The sequence below is a fragment of the Macaca nemestrina genome, chromosome 12 (assembly GCF_043159975.1).
Source record: "Macaca nemestrina isolate mMacNem1 chromosome 12, mMacNem.hap1, whole genome shotgun sequence".
Lineage (NCBI taxonomy): Eukaryota > Metazoa > Chordata > Mammalia > Primates > Cercopithecidae > Macaca > Macaca nemestrina.
Window position 1 is genome coordinate 108,379,671 of NC_092136.1, and position 24,862 is coordinate 108,404,532.

Genomic DNA, 24,862 nt, shown 5'->3' on the forward strand with positions numbered 1-24,862 from the left:
TAATTTTTTTTTTATTTTTTGTAGGTAAGGGGTTTCTCCATGTTGCCCAGGCTGGTCTCAAACTCCTGGGCTCAAGCGATCTGTGCACCTTGGCTTCCCAAAGTGCTGGGATTACAGGAGTAAACCACCCTGCCAGCCACTTCTACTTTCTATTCATTGATACCTGATTTTATCTTCACTATTTCCTTCCTTTCACTGTTTTTTTTTTTTTTTTTTTTTTTTTGAGACAGAGTCTTGCTCTGTCGCCCAGTCTGGGGTGCAGTGGCCCGATCTCGGCTCACTACAACCTCTGCCTCCTGAGTTCAAGCGATTCTCCTACCTCAGCCTCCTGAGTAGGTGGGATCAGAAGCACGCACGACCACGACTAATTTTTTTGTAGTTTTAGTAGAGACGGGGTTTCACCATATTGGTCAGGCTGGTCTCGAACTCCTAACCTCGTGATCCCCCTGCTTCAGCCTCCCAAACTGCTGGGATTACTGGCATGAGCCACCATGCCCGGCCCCCTTCCTTTTACTTTCTTTGGGATTAATTTGGTTATCTTTTTCTAGCTTGAAGTATAAACTTGGTAAACTGATTTTTAATTTTTCTTATTTTCTAATATTTGCATTTAGAGGCATAAATTTCTGTTTCTGAGCTCTACTTTAGATACATTCCACAAGTTTTGATGTCATATTTTCATTATGACTTAGTATAAAATATATTCTAATTTTCTCTTTTAATCCATAGATTATTTAATCTCATGTGCTTAATTCGCAAAAATGTGGTGGTTTTCTACTTCTGTACTCTCATTAATTTTTTGTTTAATTCCACTGAGACTAGAAAACATTCTCTGTGATTTCAAACCTTGGAAATTTGTTGACACTTTCATTAAATCCAAGCATGTGATCTATTATGGGAAACATTTTCTATGCACTTAAAAACAACATTACTTTTGCAGAACTTCAGACATTTTGCAGTGTTGCAAAAGTAGTAACAGTGTTCTCTCTCTATATCAATCAGGTAAAGAATTTAAAATCTACAATATCTGTACTAAATTTTTTTGCATGCTTGTTTCTATCAGTTACCAAGAGAGTTGTGTTAAAATCTTTGACTATGCTTGATGATTACTATATTTCTTCTGGTAATTATGTAAATTTTTGTCTTATAAGTACAGAATTTTTATATTTTTCTGTTGAACTTACTCTATCATTATGAAACTGCCCTCTTTATAGCTCACAAACTTTATTCCTTAAAGCTTAATTTGTCCAATACTAACATAATGACACTGATTTTCTTTTTTTTTTTTTTTTTTTTTGAGATGGAGTCTCACTCTGTCATCCAGGCTGGAGTGCAGTGGTGTGATCTCAGCTCACTGCAACCTCCCCCTCCCAGGTTCAAGTGATTTTCCTGCCTCAGCTTCCCGAGTAGCTGGGACTAACTTTTGCCTGACTAAATTTTGTATTTTTAGTAGAAACGGGGTTTCACCATGTTTGCCAAGCTGGTCTCGAATGCCTGACCTCAAGTTATCCACCCACCTCGACCTCCCAAAGTGTTGGGATTATAGGCGTGAGCCACCGTGCCTGGTCTGACTTTCTTTTAATTAAAGTTTGCATGATGTATATTTTTCCATTGTCTTATTCTTATTGTTTTCTATTCTTATTGTTTAAAGTATGCCTGAAAAATAATAAATAGATAGGGTTTTTGTCAGTCTGACAATCTTTGCTTTCATTTGGGTTCTTTAGTCTATTTACATGTAAAACATACACATGAAATCATATAAAATGCTCACTTAAAACCAGAGAAGGCAGAAAAAGAAAGGAATATAGAAAAAAAAAATGGCAACAAACAGGAAACAATTACAAATAGAATAAATATCAATTGAACTATATCAACAACTTTAAATGTCAATGATCTACCTATACCAATTAAAAAGGGCATATCAGAGACTGTCAGAGTGAATAAAAAATCAAGACCCAACTATATGTTATCCACAAGCAACCCACTTTAAATATAAAGACACAGATTAATAACAAAGAAAAGAACAAAGACCAACCTGGGCAATATAGTGAGACTCTGACTCCACACAAAAAAATTTAAAATTAGCTGGGTGTGGTGGCATGCACTAGTAGTCCCAGCTACTTCAGAGGCTGGGGCGGGAGGATCACTTGAGCCTGGGAGGTCAAGGGCTGCAGTGACCCATTATGACACCACCGCACTCCAACCTGGACAACAGAGTGAGGCTTTATCGAAGAGGAAGAAAGAAGAAAGAAGAAGAAAGACATATGATACTAATAGAATGAAAACCAAACTGCTATACTAATTTCAGACAAGGCCAAATTCAGATCAAGGAAAATTGTCAGGACTAAATGGAGCATTACATGATGATAATGTAAGTACTTAACAACAAAGCAGCAAAATATGTGAAGCAAAAACTGATAAAACTGCAAGAAAAAATATAGTAATTTACTATTATAATTGGAGATTTCAATAACCCTCTATCGGTAATTGACAGATTCAGCAAGGCAGAAAACCAGTAAGGCCATAATTGAACTGAACAGCAGCATAAATTAACTGGATCCAATTGACATTTATAAAACACTTCTTCGAACAACAGAATACATATTCTTCTCAAGCATAGACAAATTATTTGGCAAGACAGACCACGTTTGGGGCCATAAAACACACCTTAACACATTTTTTTATTTGTACAAATTTATGCAGTACATGTGCAATTTTGTTACAAACATAGAATGCAGAGTGGTCAAGTCAGGACTTTTAGAGTATCCATCACCCAATTAATGTACATTGTATCCATTAACTAATTTCTCATCCTCCACTTCCCTCCAACCAGCTCATCATTCCAACTCTCCATTGTCTATCACTCCACTCTCTACATTCATGTGTATACATTTTTAGCACCCACTTCTATGTCAGAACATTTGATATATATATAAGATCATGTCATCAGTAAAAAAAAGAGACTCTGACTTCTTATTTTCCCATTTGAATGCCTTTTATTTCCTTCTCTTGCCTGATTGCTCTGGCTAGGACTTCAATACTGTCCTGAATAGAAGTGGTAATAATGAGCATCCTTGTCTTTTTCTAGTTCTTACAGGAAGTGCTTTCAACTTTTCCCTGTTCCAATATTAGCTGTGGATTTGTCATATATGGGCCTATCTTAACAAATTTAAAAGGAATAGAAATCATACAAAATATACTCTCATACCTCAATAGTATTAAACTAGAAATCAGTAACAGAGAGATAGCTGGAAAACTCCAAAACTTGAAAATTAAATAACACATTTCTAAATAACAAGTAGGTCAAATAAAGAGCCTGAAGAGAAGTTAAAAATACTTTGAAATAAATGAAAATGAAAATATAACTGACTAAAATTTAAGGGATTCAGCAAAAACAGAGCTTACAGGAAAATTTATAGTACTGAATGTGTGTATTAGAAAACAAAAAAGATCTGAATGAAATAATCTAATGTTCTGCCTTGAGGGACTAGAAAAGCAAGGCAAATTAAATTCAAAGCAAGCAGAAGAAAATAAATAATAAAGATTAGAGCAGAAATCAATGAAATTGATAACAAGAAATCTAGAGAGAAGAGAAACAAAAAGCTGGTTTGAAAAGATCAATAAAATTGGTAAGCTCCTGGCTAGGGTAACTAAGAAAAAAAGACAGATATTACACATTACTAATATCAGAAATGGTCCTTGTCATTTCTGTCTAATTGAATACTTTATTGTCATGATGATGGGTTACTCTTCATGGACATCTTAATCTTCCACACACATCCCCTTTTTTTTGGAATAAAATTTGGCAAGAATGAAAATGGTGAAGAAAAAAAAGAAGAAAAATACAGGTCATCACTACTGATTGCATGGACACTAAAAAGGATAATAAACAAATTTTCGCACAAATCCAACACCCATTCATGATAAAAACTTTAGCAAACTACGACTAGAGGGGAATCTCCTCTACTTAATAATATCTATAAGAAATATACACTTGACATCATACTTAATGGTGAGAAACTAAATGTTTTCCTACAAAGATGTCCCCTCACCTTTTCTATTCAACATCACACTGGAAGTCCTAGCTAATGCAATAAAACAAGAAAGGAAAATAAAAAGTATACAGATTGAGAAGGGGGAAAAAGAACTGTCTTTGTTCACAGATGACATGATCGTCTATGTTAAAAAATCCCAATGAATCACAAGGTTAATACACTAATCAACGGCTTTATTATAAACCAGCAATAAGCAACCGGAATTTGAAATTTTAAAACACAATGTCATTTATATCAGCACCCAAAAAAGTAAAATACTTAGGTATAAATCTAACAAAATATATAAAAATCAATATGAGGGAAACTACAAGACTGTGATAAAGGAAATCAAAGAAGATTTAAATGAATGGAGAGAGATTCCATACACCCGAATAGGAAGACTCAATATTGTCGAGATGTCTGCTCTTCCCTTCTTTCTTGATCTATAGATTCGATGCAATCTCAATCAAAATCCCAGGAACTTATTTTATGTATAAGGACAAACTGATTATAAATTTTAAGTGGAAAGGCAAAAGACCCAGAATAGCCACTACAATATTGAAGGTGAACAACAAAGTTGGAGAATTGACACTACCCAACTTCAAGACCTACCATGAAACAACAATAATCAAGACAGTGTGGTACTGGTAAAAGAATAGACAAATAAATCAACGGAACAGAACAGAGAGCCCAGAAACAGACCCACACAAACACAGTTAACTATTCTCCAACAAAGAAGCAAAGGCAATTTAGTGGAGAAAGAATAGTCTTCAACAAATGGTGCTGGAACACCATTTGGACATTGTGGGAATCCACGTTCAAGAAAAAAAAAAAATCTAGACAAAGATCTTACACCTTTCACGAAACAGTAACTGAAAATGGATGAAAACTTAAATATCAAATGCAAAACTGTATAACTCTTAGAAGATAACACAGGAGGAAATCTAGGTGAGCTTGGCTTTGGTAATGACTTTTTAGATATAACACCAAAAGCATAATAGATAGGATGGACTTCATTAAAAAGTTGTACTCAATGAAGGGCATTAAGATAATGAAAAGACAAGTCATAAACTGGAAAGAAAATACTTGCAAAACACATATCTGATAAAGGGCTGGTATTTAAAATATACAAAGAACTCTTTAACCTTCACTATAAGAAAACAAACAATCTGAATTAAAAATGGGCAAAGGACCTGTAAAGCTATCTTACTAGAGAAGATATACAGACGACACATAAGCATATGAAAAGATGGTCAGCGTTGTATGTCATTAGGGAATTACAAATTAAAACAACAATGAGGGCCCTGGCATAGTGGCTCAAGCCTGCAATCACAGCACTTTGAGAGGCTGAGGCAGGTGGATCACTTGAGGTCAGGAGTTTGAGACCAGCCATGGCTAACATGGTGAAACCCTGTCTCTACTAAAAATGCAAAAATTAGACGGGTGTGATGGGGTGTGAATACCAGCTACTCAGGACACTGAGGCAGGAGAATCACTTGAATCTGGGAGGCAGAGGTTGCAATGAGCCGAGATTGTGCCACTGCACTTCCAGCCTGGGAGACAGAGACTCCATCTCAAAACAACAACAACAACAAAACAAAAACAATGAGATACCTCTATACACCTGTTAGAAGGACCAAATTCAAATACTGACAACACTAGATGCTAGAAAGGATGTGGAGCGGTAATTCTTTGCTGGTGGGAATGCAAAATGGCACAGCAACTTTGGAAAAAGTTTGGCAGCTTCTTATTGAATTAAATGTACTCTTACCATAAGATCCATCAATAGCGAATTTAAAAGTATAACAGCCAGAGCATATAAGTCAAAGGGGATAATGAGAAATAAGTGCATTGTCTGGGAGAAGATAAAAATGCAAAACTATATATGATTTCATAAGTCAAATATGCATGTTGCAATCTCTTGAATAAGTGTAAAAGAATGATAATATATAGAGAAAAATATAAAACAAAAAAACTCATTCCCATAGAAGGCCATAACATGTTGAAAAAGAATGTAGAACGTCTGAGACATAAAGAGAGTAAATAGTAACAGGGTAGATTTAAATTCCCAAATATGAGTAATTACATTACATGTGAATGAAGTAAATGTTATGACAAAAGACAAAGAGTATCTTACTGGATAAAAAATGTTAGCTAACAACCTGCTGCCAGGCCAGGTACAGAGGCTCACGCCTGTGATCCTAGCACTTTGGGAGGCTGAGGTGGGAGGACTGCCTGAGTTCAGGAGTTTGAGACCAGCCTGGGCAGTATGGCAAAACCCCATCTCTACTAAAAATACAAAAAATTAGCTGGGCGTGGTGGCGCATGCCTGTAATTCCAACTGCTGGGGAGGCTGGGACACAAAAATGCTTGAACCCGGGAGGTGGAGGTTGCAGTGAGCTGAGATACATACTGCCACTTCACTCTAACCTGGGCAACAGAACGAGACTCTATCTCAAACAAACAAACAAAACCCCTGCTGCCTACAAAAAGACACAGCAAAAATGTAAATATTCAGAATGTTGGAAGTAAAATAACAGGAAAGATATGCCATGCAAATAAGAGACAGCTGGTATGCACATGTTCTCACTCATAATGGGAGTTGAACAGTGAGAACGAACACATGGACACAGGGAGGGGAAAATCACACTCCGGGGCCTGTCGGGGGGTGGAGGACTAGGGGAGGGATAGCATTAGGAGAAATACCTAACGTAGATGACAGGTTGATGGGTGCAGCAAACCACCATGACATGTGTATACCTATGTAACAAACATGCACATTCTGCACATGTATTCCAAAACTTAAAGTATGGTAATAAAAAAAGGAAACACAATATTACAGCCAATAAAACTTTCTGATTTGTTAAAAAAAAAAAAAGAGACAGTTGGTGTGGTTGTATTAATACCAGAAATTTGAGACCTTAAGGGATACACTTTATAATGATAAAAGGTTCAATTCAAGAAAGATATGATAACCTTAAGTATTCACTTAATAACATGGTCTCAAATATATATAAACTACCAGAAAAATAGACATATATTCAGTCATAGTGCAAGCTTTTAATACATATCTCTCAGTAACTGATAGTATAACTAGACAAAAATATTCAGTAAGGCTATAGAAGATTTGATCAACATAACTGAAAAACTTGATCTAACTGACATCCATGCAATACTATGCTCAATAACTAGAAAACATATATTCTTTTCAAGTACAGATAAAAATTTATTAAAAATAGACAATTAACAGAGGATTGAAAGTACAGCATAATCAAGATAAGGGCTGAGGACAAAGATAACTGGCTAATTTCCAAATGTCCAGGAATTTAAAAGTACAATTCTAAATAACTGAAATAAAGTAGAAATTTTAAAATATTTTAAATTGAATTTGATATGAAAATATGATATATCAAAACTTGTAAGCTGCAACTAAAACCATTCTTAGATAAAAATTTATGTCCTTAAATACATATACCAGAAAAGGCTACAAATCAGTAAATTCAGCATCCATTTCAAAAAGTTGGAAAAACAACAGCAAACAAGATTCAAAGAAAATATAAAGAAGGAAATAATAAACAGCAGAAAATGATGAGGTAGGACACAAATGAACAATACAAAGAAACAACAAAGCTAAAAATTGTTTTTGGAAAAGACTAACAAAAGTAATAAACTCCAAAGAGACTGCTCAAGAATAAAAAGAGGAGACGCAAATAACCAATACTAGGAATAAAATAAAGATAACTATTACAGATTCTAAGACATTAGAAAGATCATAAGAGGTATTATGAATAATTTTAAGCTAATAAATTTGAAAATTTATATGAAAACTTCCTAGAAAAATATAACTTATGAAAGCTAGCACAAGAAGAAATACAAAATAGAAATAGAACTATAATTCTAAATTGTAATTTAAAATCTTTTCATGGAGAAAACTCCTGGCACAGATGGCTTTATTAGTAAATCCTTACAAAGTACATTTAAGGATAAAATAACAATGTGAAAAAGAAATTCAGAAAGTAAAAAGAGTAAAAACATTCCCAGTTTGTCTTAGGAGGCCAGTTAAATGTGATACCAAAATCTGACAAAGACAGTAAATTACATGTGCTGCAGAAACACAGGTGCAAATATTTATACCAAATATTAGCAACCTAAATTCAGTGATATTTCAAAGGGATAAGATAATTATAACCAAAATGTACCTATTCTAGGAATGCTAAGAAGATTTAACATTCAAACAAAAAATAAGAACAAAAGAAAAATAGTATCTTAATTAAAGCAAAAAAGGTCTCATAAAATTTAGCATCTGTTCTTGGATTTCTAAAAAAACTCTTGTCTGGGCACGGTGGCTCACATCTATAATGCTAGCACTTTCAAAGGCCAAGCAAGGCAGGAGGATTGCTTGAGGACAAGAATTTGAGACCAGTCTGGGCAACATAAGAAGACTCTGTCCCTACAAAAAAACTTTTAAAAAATTAGTTGGGCATGGTGGCCAACACCTGGGGTCCCAGCTACCTGGGAGGCTGAGGTGGAAGGACCACTTGAGCCCACGAGGTTGAAGCTGTAGTGAGCTATGATGGCACCACTGCACTCCAGTCTGGGTAACAGAGTGAGACCTGGCCTCTAAAAACAAAATTAAAAAATTATTTTAGCTCAACAGGAATACAAGGAAACTTCCTTAATCAGATAAAAGGATTCTATAACAAACAAACAAAAATAGCACACCTCATACTTAATGATGAAATATTGATCCTTCCCTCTGAAATCCAGAATAAGACAGTGGTTATAACTTCTATTCACCATTACTGAAGACTCCAGCCAGTGTATACTGGCAAGCAAAAGAAATAAAATGTATTGTGCTTGAAAAGGGAAAAACAAACTCATTGAGGATGTCATGATTGTTTATATTGAAAATCCAAAATAATCAATGTACACATTATTAGAATTAATAAATGAGGATTGCAAAGTTGTTGGGAACAAAGCTAATATACAAAAATTGATTGTCTTTCTACATAATAGCATCAAAAATAAGAAAACAAAAATTTTGTAATTACCATTTATAGGAGCATTAAAAAGCAAGTTATAAACCTAACAAAAGAGATGCAAGGCCTCTCTATAGAAAACTATAAAGCATTTGTTGAGAGAAAATTTAGAAGAACTAAATAATATTTTAAATTAGGTTTTCCAAAAGAAGATGCTTATATGAAGTTTGAGTGCCACAGGTTTATTAGGGCTCAATACCTATGGAAGAAAGGGGAGGGAAGAAGAACTAGGCAGAAAAAGAGTTTGAACTGCAATGTAAGCCACACAAAGCCTGGGCCAATCCTGCTGGGACCTCTAAAGTGAATACTGCCAAAAGAGTTGATGCACATCACAATGGCTTCTAGACCCATCTCCTCACCCACCACCCTCTGCTCAGTCACTGGATGTGGGATTCCCTGGAAAGGGTTGACCTAGCATCAGGCAGTTCTTTGCAGTTAGGGTAGACACTGAAGATTCTCACAGCTGGAGGCTGTCTGTGGACTGCAGTCCCTGAGATTGGGTAGTAAATCCTTCTTAAAGAGGGATCTAAGCAGCCTATCCCTATTTCCCACAAATGTTCATGAATTAGAGCTCTCAGTATTGTCGTATCAGTTTTCCTCAAAATGAGCTAAATATTCAATACAATCCCAATCAACATTTCAATAGACTTTTAATTTAATTTTTTATTTTTTTGTAGAGATGGGGTCTCACTATGTTGCCCTGGTCTCAAACTTCTGAGCTCAAGTGATCCTGCTGTCTCAGCCTCCCAAAGTGCTGGGATTACAGGTGTGAGCCGCCGCACCTGGTCAAAATTCCAACAGACTTTAAAAATATGTTTTATTTTGGTAAAAATCCACACAACATAAATTAACCAATGGTGACATTTAGTACTTTCGTATTGTATAGCCACTACTTCCACAATATTTTCATCACTGCAAAAGGAAACCCCATATCTATCAAGCAGTCACTTCCTTCACTCTACCCCCAACACCTGGCAAGCACTAGTCATCTTTCTCTTTTTTGATAATCTCTATTTGTTCAGACATCCCCATGTATCTTTCTCCTCAGCTTCATTCTACCTAGATTTTTAGGTTTGCCAGTCCTTGCCTCGTCTGCTATCTATTGCCTGAGGTGGCTGCAGATTGTAAACGATTTTAAATCCCATAAGCTGGCCCATCCCTGTGATGGCATGGAGAGGGGTGAAATAAAGGCAAGCCTCTGTGCAGGTTCCTCAGGGAACTGACAGACAGATCAAAATGCACAACCAGGCCAGGGGCAATAGCTCACACCTGTAATCCCAGAACTTTGGGAGGCTGAGGTGAGTGGATCACCTGAGGTCAGGAGTTCGAGACCAGCCTGGCCAACATGGTGAAACCCTGTCTCTACTAAAAATACAAAAAAAAATTAGCTGAGTGTGGTGGTGGCGCCTGTAATCCCAGCTACTTGGGAGGCTGAGGCAGGAGAATCGCTTGAATCTGGGAGGCGAAGGTTGCAGTGAGCCGAGATCGCAACACTGCACTCCAGTCTGGGTGACAGAGCAAGACTCCATCTCAAAAACAAAGACACACACACACACACACACACAAACAAACACACAAACAAAAAAACATAACCACAATTTTTGAGAACACGTTCTGTATTTTGCACTCTGGCCCCAGTAAGCCACACCAGGAATAGGGGCCTTTGTTTCTATGGCTGCTGCCAAGCTGGAGAACAAGGGATGTTTCATGGGTAGGCAAAAACACCACCCTGCTTTCTTAAAGTTTAGTAGCCTTTTTCTTCATTAAAAGCACTCCTCTGGTTGCTCTAAGTTTTTAATTAGACTCCAGAGTTACAATAAAGTTGATTCTGACAGTTATTCTTTTTTTTTTTTTTTTTTTGAGATGAAGTCTCACACTGTCACCCAGGTTGGTGTGCAGTGGCACAATCTCGGCTCGCTGCAACCTCTGCCTCCCTGGTTCAAGCGATTCTCCTGCCTCAACCTCCCGAGTAGCTGGGACTACAGGCACATGCCACCATGCCCGGCTAATTTTTGTATTTTTAGTAGAGACAGGGTTCACTATGTTGGCCAGGCTGGTGTCGAACTCCTGGCCTCGTGATCCACCCGACTCAGCCGCCCAAAGTGCTGGGATTACAGGCGTGAACCATGGCACCGGCCGACAGTTATTCTTAGAACTCCTTACTCTACAATTTTCATTTCTCCAACAGATTTATTTTGGTGTGGAAATAGACAAGCTAATTCAAAGATTTATGTGGAAATAAAAAGCATTCAAGAATAGCCTGGAGTGTTTTCTTGAAGAAGAATTGTAAGACTGGGTGTCTTCTCTATCATTTAATAGGACTGCTATAAAGCTGTAATAGTTACGACAATAGTAGAAAAATAGACCAATGGAACAGACTAATACATAATGGCCACCTGATATAATTATTTTAAAGGTGGCACTGCAGAACAGTAGGGACAGGATAGCATTTTCAATAAATAGTGTTTAATCACTTGGATATCTGCATGGAAGAATGAGAATGTTGACCTGGGCCGGGCATGGTGGCTCACACCTGTAATCCCAGCACTTTTGGAGGCCAAGGTGGGCAGATCATGAGGTCAGGAGATGGAGACCATCCTGGCTAACACAGTGAAACCCTGTCTTTACTAAAAATACAAAAAATTAGCCGGGTGTGGTGCCGGGCACCTGTGGTTCCAGCTACTAGAGAGGCTGAGGCAGGAGAATCACTGAACGTGGGAGGTGGAGGTTGCAGTGAGCCGAGATAGCACCACGGGACTCCACCCTGGGCAACACAGCAAGACTCTGTCTCAAAAAAAAAAAAAATGTTGACCTGTACCTCACACCATACACAAAAGTCAATCCCAGGTGGACTGTAGATCTAAGTATAAATGGCAAATCAATAAATCTTGTATAATAGAATATTTTTATAACCTTTGAGTTGGAAAAGGTTATAAAAAGCACCAGCTGTGCATTCTGGCCAGATACTATGCTTTTCGCACGATACTCCCAACCCGCATACCAGGAGATTCCCTAGGGTGCCTATGCCAACAGGACCCTGGGTTTCAAGAACAAAATTGGGCAGCCCTTTGGGCAGACACCAAGCTAGCTGCAGTTTTTTTCATACCCCAGTGGTGCCTGGAATGCCAGCAAGACAGAACCATTCAGTCCCCAGGAAAGGGGGTTGAAGCCACAGAGCCAAGCGCTCTAGCTCAGCGGACCCCACCCAGACACAGCCTAGCAAACTAAGATCCACTGGCTTGAAATTCTCGCTGCCAGTCCAGCAGTCTGAAGTCGACCTGGGATGCTCAAGCTTGGTGAGGGAGGGGTGTCTGCCATTACTGATGCTTGAGTAGGTGGTTTTCCCCTCACAGTGTAAACAAAGCTGCCAGGAAGTCTGAATTGGGCAGAGCTCACACTACAGTGCCAAAAAGCCACTGTAGCCAGACTGCCTCTAGATTCCTCCTCTCTGGGAAGGACATCTCTGAAAGATACGCAGCAGTCCCAGTCAGGGGCTTATAGATAAAACTCCCATCTCTCTGTGACAGAGCACCTGGGGAAAGGGATGGCTGTTGGTATAGCTTCAGCAGACTTAAACGTCCCTGCCTGCCAGCTCTGACGAGAGCAGAAGATCTCCCGGCACAGTGCTCAAGCTCTGCTAAAGGACAGACTGCCTCCTCAAGTGGGTCCCTGACCGCCGTGCCTCCTGACTGGGAGACACCTCCTTGCAGGGGTTGACAGACACCTCATACAGGAGAGCTCTGGATGGCATCTGGCAGGTGCCCCTCTGGGACAAAGCTTCCAGAGGAAGGAACAGGCAGCAATCTTTGCTGTTCTGCAGCCTCCACTGGTGATACCCAGGTAAACAGGGTCTGGAGTGGACCTCCAGCAAACTCCAGCAGACCTGCAGCAGAGAGGCCTGTTAGAAGGAAAACTAACAAACAGAAAGGAACAGCATCAACACCAACAAAAAGGATGTCCACACAGAAACCCCATTTGAAGGTCACCAACATCAAAGACCAGAGGTAGATAAATCCACAAAGATGAGGAAAAACCAGCACAAAATGGCTGAAAATTTCAAAAACCAGAACACCTCTTCTCCTTCAAAGTATCACAACTCCTCGCCAGCAAGGGAACAAAACTGGATGGAGAATGATTTTGACGAATTGACAGAAGTAGGCTTTGGAAGGTGGATAATAACAAACTCCTCCAAGCTAATGGAGCATGTTCTAACCCATGCAAGGAAGCTAAGCACTTTAAAAAAGGTTATAGGAATCGCTCTCTAGAATAACCAGTTTAGAGAAGAACATAAATGACCTGATGGAGCTGAAAAACACAGCACGAGAACTTCATGAAGCATACACAAGTATCAATAGCTGACTCGATCAAGCAGAAGAAACGGTATCAGAGATTGAAGATCAACTTAATGAAATAAAGCATGAAGACAAGATTAGAGAAAAAAGAACGAAAAGGAATGAATAAAGCCTCCAAGAAATATGGGACTATGTGAAAAGACCAAACCTACATTTGATTGATGTACCTGAAAGTGACGGGGAAAATGGAACCAAGCTGGAAAACATTCTTCAGGGTATTATTCAGGAGAACTTCCCCAACTTAGCAAGACAGGCCAACATTCAAATTCAGGAAATACAGAGAACACCACAAAGATACTCCTCAGGAAGAGCAACCCCAAACATATAAACATCAGATTCACCAAGGTTGAAATGAAGGAAAAAATGTTAAGGGCAGCCAGAGAGAAAGGTCGGGTTACCTAGAAAGGGAAGTTCATCAGACTAACAGCAGATCACTCTGCAGAAACCTTACAAACCAGAAGAGAGTGGGGGCCAATATTCAACACTCTTAAAGAAAAGAATTTTCCACCCAGAATTTCATATCCAGCCAAACTAAGCTTCATAACCAAAGGAGAAATAAAATCCTTTATAGATAAGCAAATGCTGAGAGATTTTGTCACCATCAGGCCTGCCTTACAAGAGCTCCTGAAGGAAGCACTAAATATGGAAAGGAAAAGCTGGTACCAGCCACTGCAAAAACATACCAAATTGTAAAGACCATCAACACTATGAAGAAACTGCATCAACTAATGGGCAAAATAACTAGCTAGCATCATAATGACAGGATCAAATTCACACAGTAACAATATTAACCTTAAATGTAAATGGGCTAAATGCTCCAATTAAAAGACACAGACTCGCAAATTGGAGAGAGTCAAGACCCACTGGCGTGCTGTATTCAGAAGACCCATCTCACATGCAAAGACACAGGTAGGCTCAAAATAAAGGGATGGAGGAATATTTACCAAGCAAATGGAAACCAAAAAAAAAAAAAAAAAAAAAAAAAAAAAAAAAAAAGCAGAGGTTGCAATCCTAGTCTCTGATAAAACAGACTTTAAACCAACAAAGATCAAAAAAGACAAAGAAAGGCATTACATAATGGTAAAGGGATCAATGCAACAAGAACAGCTAACTATCCTAAATACATATGCACCCAATACAAGAGCACTCAGATTCATAAAGCAAGTTCTTAGAGACCTACAAAGAGACTTAGACTCCCACACAATAATAGTGGGAGACTTTAACACCCCACTGTCAATATTAGACAGATCAACGAGACAGAAAATTAACAAGGATATTCAGGACTTGAACTCAGCTCTAGACCAAGCAGACGTAATAGACATCTACAGAACTCTCCACCCCAAAGCAACAAAAGATACATTCTTTTCCGCATCACGTCACACTTACTCTAAATCGACCACCTAATTGGAAGTAAAACACTCCTCAGCAAACGCAAAAGAACGGAAATCCTAACAGTCTCTCAGACCACACTGCAATCAAATTAGACCTCAGGATTTTAAAACTCACTCAAAACCGCACAACTACATGGAAACTGAACAACCTGCTCCTGAATGACTACTGGATAAATAATGAAACAAAGGCAGAAATAAATAAGTTATTTGAAACCAATGAGAACAAAGACACAACATACCAGAATCCCTGGGACACAGCTAAAGCAGTGTTTAGAGGGAAATTTATAGCACTAAACAGCCACAGGAGAAAGCGGGAAAGATCTAAAATCGACACCCTAACATCGCAATTAAAAGTACTAGAGAAGCAAGAGCAAACATATTCAAAAGCTAGCAGAAGACAAGAAATAACTAAGATCAGAGCAGAACTGAAGGAGATAGAGACACAAGACTTCAAACAATCAGTGAATCCAGGAGCTGTTTTTTTTTTTTGAAAAGATTAACAAAATAGACCATTAGCCAGACTAATAAAGAAGAGAGAAGAATCAAATAGATACAATAAAAAATGAAAAAAGGTGATATCACCACTGATCCCAGAGAAAACAAACTACCATCAGAGAATACTATACACACCTCTTTGCAAATAAACTAGAAAATCTAGAAGAAATGGATAAATTCCTGGACACATACACCCTCCCAAGACTAAACCAGGAAGAAGTTGAATCCTTGAATAGACCAAAAACAAGTTCTGAAATTGAGGCAGTAATTAATAGGCTACCAACCAAAAAAATCGCAGGACCAGATGGATTCACAGCTGAATTCAACCAGAGATACAAAGAGGAGCTGGTACCACTCCTTCTGAAATTATTCCAAACAATAGAAAAAGGACTACTCCCTAACTCATTTTATGAGGCCAGCATCATCCTGATAACAAAACCTGGCAAAGACACAACAAAAAAAGAAAATTTCAGGCCAATATCCCTGATGAACATCGATGCAAAAATCCTCCATAAAATACTGGCAAACTGAATCCAGCAGCACATCAAAAAGATTATCCATCACAATCAAGTCGGCTTCATCCCTGGGATGCAAGGCTGGTTCAACATACACAAATGAATAAATGTAATCCATCACATAAACAGAACCAATGACAAAAACCACGTGATTATCTCAATAGATGCAGAAAAGGCCTTTGATAAAATTCAACACCCCTTCATGCTAAAAACTTTCAATAAACTAGGTATTCATGGAACATATCTCAAAATAATAAGAGCTATTTATGACAAACCCACAGCCAATATCATACTGAATGGGCAAAATCTGGATGTATTCCCTTTGAAAACCGGTATAAGATAAGGATGCCCTCTCTCACCACTCCTTTTCAACACAGTATTGGAAGTTCTGGCCAGAGCAATCAGGCAAGAGAAAAAAATAAAGGGTATTCAAATAGGTAGAGAGGAAGTCAAATTGTCTCTGTTTGCAGATGACATGACTGTATATTAAGAAAACCCCATTGTCTCAGCCCCAAATCTCCTTAAGCTGATAAGCAACTTCAGCAAAGTCTTAGTATACAAAATCAATGTGCACTCCTATACACCAATAATAGCCAAACAGAGACCCAAATCATGAGTGAACTCCCATTCACAACTGCTACAAAAAGAATAAAATACCTAGGAATACAACTCACAAGGGATGTGAAGGACCTCTTCAAGGAGAACTACAAATCACTGCTCAAGGAAATAAGAGAAGACACAAACAAATGGAAAAACATCCCATGTTCATGGATAGGAAGAATCAATATCATGAAAATGGCCATACTGCCCAAGGTAATTTATAGATTCTATGCTATCCCCATCAAGCTACCATTGACTTTCTTCACAGAATTAGAAAAAACTACTTTAAATTTCATATGGAACCAAAAAAGAGCCCATATAGCCAAGACAATCCTAAGCAAAAAGAACAAAGTTAGAGGCATCATGCTACCTGACTTCAAACTATACTACAAGGCTACAGTAACCAAAACAGCATGGTACTGGTACCAAAACAGATATATAGACCAATGGAACAGAACATAGGCCTCAGAAATACCACCACACATCTCATCCTTGACAAACCTGACCAAAACAAGCACACCTTTGACACCATCTCATCTTTCACAAACCTGACAAAAACAAGCAATGGGGAAAAGATTTCCTATTTAACAAATAGTGCTGGGAAAAATGGCTAGCCATATGCAGAAAACTAAAACTGGACCCCTTCCTTACACCTTATACAAAAATTAACTCTAGATGGATTAAAGACTTAAACGTAAGACCTAAAACCATAAAAATCCTAGAAGAAAACCTAGGCAATACCATCAGGACCTAGGCATGGGCAAAGACTTCATGATTAAAACACTAAAAGCAATGGCAACAAAACCCAAAAGTGACAAATGGGATCTAATCAAACTAAAGAGCTTCTGCACAGCAAAAGAAACTACCGTCAGAATGAACAGGCAACCTACAGAATGGGAGAAAATTTTTGCAATCTATCCATCTGACAAAGGGCTAATATCCAGAATCTATAAGGAACTTAAACAAATTTACAAGAAAAAAACAACCTCATCAAAAAGGGGATGAAGGATATAAACAGATGCTTCTCAAAAGAAGACAATTATGTGGTCAACAAACATATTTTAAAAAGCTCAGCATCACTGCTCATTACAGAAATGCAAATCAAACCCAAAATGAGATACCATCTCACACCAGTTAGAATGGCAATCATTAAAAAGTCAGGAAAGAATAGATGCTGGAGAGGATGTGGAGAAACAGGAACACTTTTACACTGTTGATGGGAGTATAAATTAGTTCTACTATTGTGGAAGACAGTGTGACAATTCCTCAAGGATCTAGAACCAGAAGTACCATTTGACCCAGCAATCCCATTACTGGGAATATACCCAAAGGATTATAAATCATTCTACTATAAAGACACATGCACACGTATGTTTACTGGAGCACTGTTCACAATAGCAAAAACTTGGAACCAACCCAAGTGCCCATCAGTGATAGGCTGAATAAAGAAAATGTGCCACATATACACCATGGAATACATGCAGCCATAAAAAAGGATGTGTTCATGTCCTTTGCAGGGACATGGATGAAGCTGGAAACCATCATTCTCAGCAAACTAACACAGGAGCAGAAAACCAGACACCGCATGTTCTCACTCATAAGTGGGAGTTGAACAATGAGAACACATGGACACAGGGAGGGGAACATCACATACTAGGGCCTGTAGAGGGGTTGGGGGCTAGAGGAGGGATAGCATTAGGAGAAATACCTAATGTAGATGACGGGTTGATGGGTGCAGCAAATCACCATGATACATGTATACCTATGTAACAAACCTGCACATTCTGCACATGTATCCCAGAACTTAAAGTACTAAAAAATGAACAAACAAAAAACCAAAAACCAAAACAAAACAAAAAACACCAGCTTGCTGTAGTGGCTCACACCTGTTATCCCAGCACATTGGGAGGCCAAGGCATAAGGATTGCTTGAGCCCAGGAGTTTGAGACCAGCCTGCGCATCCTAGGGAGACCCCATCTCTACAAAAAATGAAAAAAATTAGCTGGGCATGGTGGCACATGCCTGTTGCTCCAGCTACTTGTGAGGCTGAGGTGGGAGGATCGCTTGGGCCCAGGAGGTTGAGGCTGCAGTGAACTGTGATCACACCACTGTGCTCCAGCCTGGGAGACAGAACGAGACCCTGTCTCAAAAAAAGAAAAAGAAAAAAGAAAAAAAAAAAAAATTAAAAAGGCACCAACCATATAGGAAAATATTGATAAACTGAACTACATTAAAATTGAGAACTTTGTTCATCAAAAGACACCACTTCTTCAAAATAACCTAGAGGTTGTAGAAAGTGGGTAGAGGTATAGATGAAACAAGATTGGTTATGAATCGCTAATTGTTTTTTGTTTTGTTTTGTTTTGTTTTTTTGAGACGGAGTCTCGCTCTGTCCCCAGGCTGGAGTGCAGTGGCCAGATCTCAGCTCACTGCAAGCTCCACCTCCAGGGTTTAGGCCATTCTCCTGCCTCAGCCTCCCGAGTAGCTGGGACTACAGGCGCCTGCCACCTTGCCCGGCTAATTTTTTGTACTTTTTAGTAGAGACGGGGTTTCACCGTGTTAGCCAGGATGGTCTCGATCTCCTGACCTCGTGATCCGCCCGTCTCAGCCTCCCAAAGTGCTGGGATTACAGGCTTGAGCCACTGCACCCGGCCAATGAATCGCTAATTGTTGAAGCTAGATGATGGGTACAGGGTACATGGTGGCTTTTGACTTTACTCTTTCTCCTTTTGCATATATTTGACATTTTTAATAATAAAAAATCAAAGGAAAGACTCCAGTAAGAGAGTGACAAGTCATAGAGTGAAAAAAAGATGCATGTAACACAGATAACGGACAAAGGGCTTCTATAAAGAATATATAACCCTTGTGCATTATTGGTGAGAGTACAAAATGGTACAGCCACTGTGGAAAACAGTTACTCCTAAAAAACTTTTTAGGTTGCTCCTAAAAAACTTAAAAATGGAATTATCATATGATCCAGCAATTCCACTTCTGGATATATACACAAACGAATTAAAAGAAGGGTCTCAAAGAGATAATTGTATAACCATTCATAGAAGCATTATTCATAATAGCTAAAACATGGAAGCAACCCAAGTGTCCATCAGTGGACGAGTACAATGTAGTATATACACACAATGGAATATTATTCAGCCTTAAGAAAAGAAAGAAATCCTGCAATAAACTATTACATGGGTGAATCTTGACACTGTGCTAAGTGACATAAGCCAATCACAAAAAGACAAGTACTGTATAATTCTACTCCTATAAGATAATTAGTCAAATTCATAGCGACAGAAGGTAGAATGGTAGTTGCTGGGAGATAGGTGGAAGGGAAAATTAGGAGTTACTGTTTAATGAAGATAGAGTTTTGTTTTATAAGATGAAAAGATTTATGGAGATGGGTGGTGGTGATGGTTAGTGATGGTTACACACATTATAAATGTGTTTAGTACCACTGAACTGTATTCTTAAAAATGGTTAAGATAGTAAATTTTATATTATGTGTACTTTACCACAAAAAATAAGTTGAGAAAAAAGTAGTTAAAAAAAAAATACAAAGAACTGATTTTTAAAAGACCAATAAGGGGTACAGTGGCTTACGCCTGTAATCCCAGCACTTTGGGAGGCCAAGGTGGGCACATCACTTGAGTACAGGAGTTCGAGACCAGCTTGAGCAACATGGCAAAACCCTGTCTCTACTGAAAATACAAAAAATTAGCTGGACACGGTGGCATGCGCCTATAGTCCCAGTTATTCATGGGGCTGAAGCAGGAGGATTACTTGAGTCCAGGAGGTTGAGGCTGCAGTGAGCCCTGACCGTGCCACTGCACTCCAGCCTGGGTAACAGAGTGAGACCCTGTCTTAAAAAACAAACAAACAAACAAACAAAAAACCCCAAAACTCATAAGGATAGGGAATACACACACACACACACACACACACACACACACACACACACACACACACAGAGGAGACTTGAATAAGCACTTTCCACATCACAAAAGTATCAGGGAAATACAAATTACAAACTGACAATATTATGTATTGGTGAGAATGTAAAGCACTAAGAATACCAAAGATTGCTAGTGCAAATATAAATTAGTACAATACCTTTGGGAAATAATCTGGCATTATCTCCCAGAGTTGTGATAAGCATAATTTGTAGCTCAGCAATTCCATTTCTAGGTGTAGTATAAACAAACAAAAAAAAATGTGTACACTTATCCATGAGGAGACATGAAAATTCCCAGAAACAGTTATTATAATAGCCCCAAACTAGAAAAAATACAAAGGTCAATCAACTGTAGAATGAATAGCAATATATTCATAAAAGTGAATAATGCCTATTAATTAAAAATGAATGAATTTTAGCTATGTAAATGTATTGTTGGATGAACAAATATATACCCCAAGCATAGTATAGGATTCTATTTATATACAGTTCAAAAACAGAAAATGAAAGTATTATGTTAGAATATAAAATAGTGGTTACCTTTAGGAAGAAGGGAGTTGGCAGTGATTTGTAGGGTACCTGAAGGGAGTGATTTGGAGTATGAAAACATTGATCTGGGTGATGGTTACATAGGTGTTTGCTTTGTGATGATTCATAGAGCTATATATTTATGTTTTATGAACTTTCAACATATGTGTAATACTTATTAAAAACAGTTTTAAAAAGAAACAAATACGACGAGCACACTGAATTGATAAAGTAATCACATTTTAAGGAAAAATATAGGATGCAGTATCAACAAGTAATGTCCTTACCTCTTTGGGATTAATATATTTCACAATCTGACGTGGTTCTCCTTGTCTTCTTAAATCAATCAGACTTTTAAAGTGTTGAAATATAGCAACATTCTAAAGGTTCAAACATAAGATTTTATGATCAAAACTGGATTTTCTATTTCTACTTAGCTTTTTGTCTAATTAGGGCAAAAATGAATAAAGTACCATAAAATAGATTTTATGTATGCATACCAGATTTTAGAAATATTATGCACTCAGGGTTTGCTTTGATAACCCTAGTAATATTAGTATAATTCTCACAGAGTTTTATTCTTAAATTTGTAATAGAATCACTACCACCTATAAATGTAATGTCCCAAACTTTGGTAAAGTCATCTCAGTGAACCTTCCAGAGTAATCTAGAAAAAAAACAAAATACAGACTATGGATTAAGAACACTGAGTATGGAATACTCTTGTCTGGGTTCAGCTGTTAGTATTTAGCAGCTGTGACTCTCAACAAGTTGCTTAACCTCTTTGTACTCAGTTTCTTCAACTATAAAGTGGGAATCATAGTAGCCATCTCATACAGCTTTGGTGAGAAATAAATGAATTAATAGTTGTAGAGCACTTAAAGCTTTCTGACACAAGAAAACACTCAATAAATATTAGCCATTGTTACCATTGCAGAATCCTCCTTATTCCTATAGTAATTCCACTGATTTATTACTGGATTCTGTAATGGTAACAGCGATTAATATTTATTGAGTGTTTATCTATTTTTCACATTAGTGCAAATTTAGCTAAACAATCCCTACCAATTAGTCCATCTTGGAAAATTATTTCTTTGGTAACCCTCCCCTCAAACCCTAGCTCCCTAAAAATGCTTTAATAACCCTTGGTAAATACCCCACTCCCAGTTTGTTTGTGTTAAATCAAATAAAATAAATTCAAATTTAAGTAATCCACAGTACCAATATAACAATCTAAAGCCCCACTACAACTGCCTATGGAAGATGGTACAGCCCATGTCTATACTAATAGTATTCTTTCTGAAAGGAAGATATAATTTTCCCCAAATAAAACTCCAAATTGGGTATCAAGAAATATTTATTATGGTTTAAAATCTGAACAGTATCTTCTAAATAGGTGGTTACTATATCAGTTGTCTACTAATACATAACAAACCACCCTAAAACTTAGTGGCTTCAAGCAAAAACCATTTCTTATTTCTCTCTTTCTGTGGGTTGACAGGGGAGTTCTGCTGGTCTTGGTTGGACTCATACATGTGGCCTTAGTCAGCTGCCAGATCAGCTGGAGTTGGGTGATTTAATCAATATGGCCTCACACACATATCAGGGTCTTAAGCTGAAATTGTCGGAATATCTAGGATAGCTGGGCCTCCCTTTCCACACAGACCTTCAGTTTGAGCTTCTTCATAGTATGAAGATGTCTAGAATTCAGGAGAACTTTTGGGGTGCTTTTTAGTAATACCATATTCCGTAAGAAAAGTTAATTGGAAAATTATAACAACCCCACACAGGCAGAATTATTATAGGTTTAGCCCCTTTAGGAATGAAGTTTTGCATCATTCCCTTCCTCCACCCCTGAGCAAAGAACCACAACCAGCTGAAGTGCTTGCTGAAAAAAAGAGAGAATATGAAATAGCTAGTGGAAGAAAAAAGTTTAAAATACCAGCTATAATCCCATAATTAGTTGCAGAAACAGGTAGTATCTATGAGTATTTCTTCTATATATCTGCATATAAATATTAGCCTTTTTTTTCTTTTGTTTTCTCCTGCTCCCATTCCCCTAAAACAAATGTAAAGTGTGTTAATTACAGTGTGGTAGGCAGCATAATGCCCCCCAACAAAAGATGTTCACACCTAATCCCTGTAATCTGGAACTGTAAATATGCTGTTACATGGAGAGGGTGAATTAAGATTGTAGATAGAACTAAGGTTGCTAATCAGCTGACTTTGACACAGGGAAATTATCCTGATTGGCCCAAGGTAATTGCAAGGGTCCATATAAAGGACATGTAAGAGTCAGCGACAGAGTGGTGTGATGTGAGAAAGACTTGACAGGTCATTGCTGGCTTTGAAAATAGGGGTTGCTCCAGGAAAGGATTTTAGGAGGAAAAAAAAAGAAAGGAAGGAAAGAAAGAAATGAAAAAAAAGAAAGAGAGAGAGAGAAAGAGAGAGAGAAAGAGAGAAAGAAGAAAGAAAGAAAGAAAGAAAGAAAGAAAGAAAGAAAGAAAGAAAGAAAAGAAAAGAAAAGAAAAGAAAAGAAAAGAAAAGAAAAGAAAAGAAAAGAAAAGAAAAGAAAAGAAAAGAAAAGAAAAGAAAGAAGGAAAGGAAGGAAGGAAGGAAGGAAGGAAGGGAGGGAGGGAGGGAGGACGCCATGAGCCAAGGACACGGGCAACTTCTAGAAGGAGGAAAAGGCAGGAAATTCTTCCCTAGAGCCTCCAGAGAGAACACAAGCCCTGCTGACCCTTGATTTTAGCCCAGTGAAGCCCATTTCAGACTTCTGACCTCCAGAACTGTAAGGTAATACATTTTTGTGGTTTAAAGACTAACTTTTTGGCAATTTTTACAGCAGCATTAGGAAATTAATACAAGTACTTAACCTTCCATCTGGTATTTAAAGTATAAGATATCATAGGTAGAGTATGGTTCAGCAAAAAGAGGAATAAAAATGATCCAAAAATGGATAAAGGTACTTTTGGGAAGGTTATGAAGATGTTTTGGACCATATGAGGAATGTTAGGTGGAAGCACAGTTTTGATTCTATTTGGAAGTTAAATATGGTTAAAAAGGATGTGTATGGATGCCAACGTGACAAGGAGTAGACTCTGCTGGGTTATTCTATTGTCAACTTGACCAAACAAGGACAAATGTAAAGAAAATGACATACAGACACACCATAATCAAACGGCTAAAAACCAAAGACAAAGAGGCAATTTAAAAGCAGCCAGAAAATAAATACCACATTACTTTCAGAGTAGAAACAGTAACACTATTTATTGACTTATTAATAGAAACTATGGGAGACAGAATAGAATGGAATACCATCTGAATGCTGAGGGGGGGAAAAAAATCCCAGTAACATGCCAGTCTAGATTTCTATGAAATGTGATAATATTCTTTGAAAATAAAAAGGAAATAAATATGTTTTTAGACAAACAAAAGCTGAAGGGATTTTTCACAAGAGGTCTGGTATCTAAGAAATCTTCTAAGAAATACTACAGAGTGTATAGGTGGCTCACATCTATAATTCCAGAACTTTGGGAGGCTGACATGGGAAGATCACTTGAGGCCAGGAGTTTGAGACCCACCAGGTCAAAATAGCAAGAAACCATTACTACCAAAAAAAAAAAAAAGTGGGGGGAGGGGGACAAAATTTTAAAAATTATCTAGGTGTGGTGATGCACACCTGAAGTCCTAGCTACTCAGTAGGTTGAGGCAGGAGGATCACTTGAGCTCATGAATTCAAGGCTGCAGTGAGCTATGATTGCCCCAGTGCACTCCAGCCTGGGTGACAGAGCAAGAACCTGCCTCTCAAAAACAAAAACAAACTACAGAGAATTCTTGAGTTGGCAGAAAATTAATACCATAAGGAAGCAAAGAAGGCTGTAGGAAGAAATGAAGGGCTCTGGAAATGGTTTGTATCCGGATAGATAAAAATAGATACTGAAGGCCGGGCG

General features: G+C 37.9%; 1 protein-coding gene across 24 annotated transcripts in view; it reads right to left on the reverse strand.

Annotated features, from left to right (window-relative positions):
• C12H11orf65 (chromosome 12 C11orf65 homolog) overlaps positions 1 to 24,862 on the reverse strand; it is a 152,942-nt gene that overhangs the window by 104,147 nt on the left and 23,933 nt on the right. For 11 of the 24 annotated variants that reach the window (XR_011611042.1, XM_071075543.1, XM_071075544.1 and 8 more), the window contains exons 3-4: positions 21,197 to 21,289; positions 20,922 to 20,960 (exon numbers count right to left, since the gene is read on the reverse strand). The exons of 7 other annotated variants lie outside the window; for them this stretch is intronic. Coding sequence is in view for 16 of the 17 variants with exons in the window: in XM_071075543.1 (XP_070931644.1) it covers positions 20,922 to 20,960; positions 21,197 to 21,289 (132 nt within the window). In the remaining variant the exon portion in view is untranslated. Of the gene's footprint in view, positions 1 to 1,514; positions 1,654 to 2,032; positions 2,169 to 20,921; positions 20,961 to 21,196; positions 21,290 to 24,862 lie in introns of those variants that run through there. 6 more of the 24 variants (XM_071075548.1, XM_071075546.1, XM_011761491.2 and 3 more) reach the window with 3 other exon arrangements.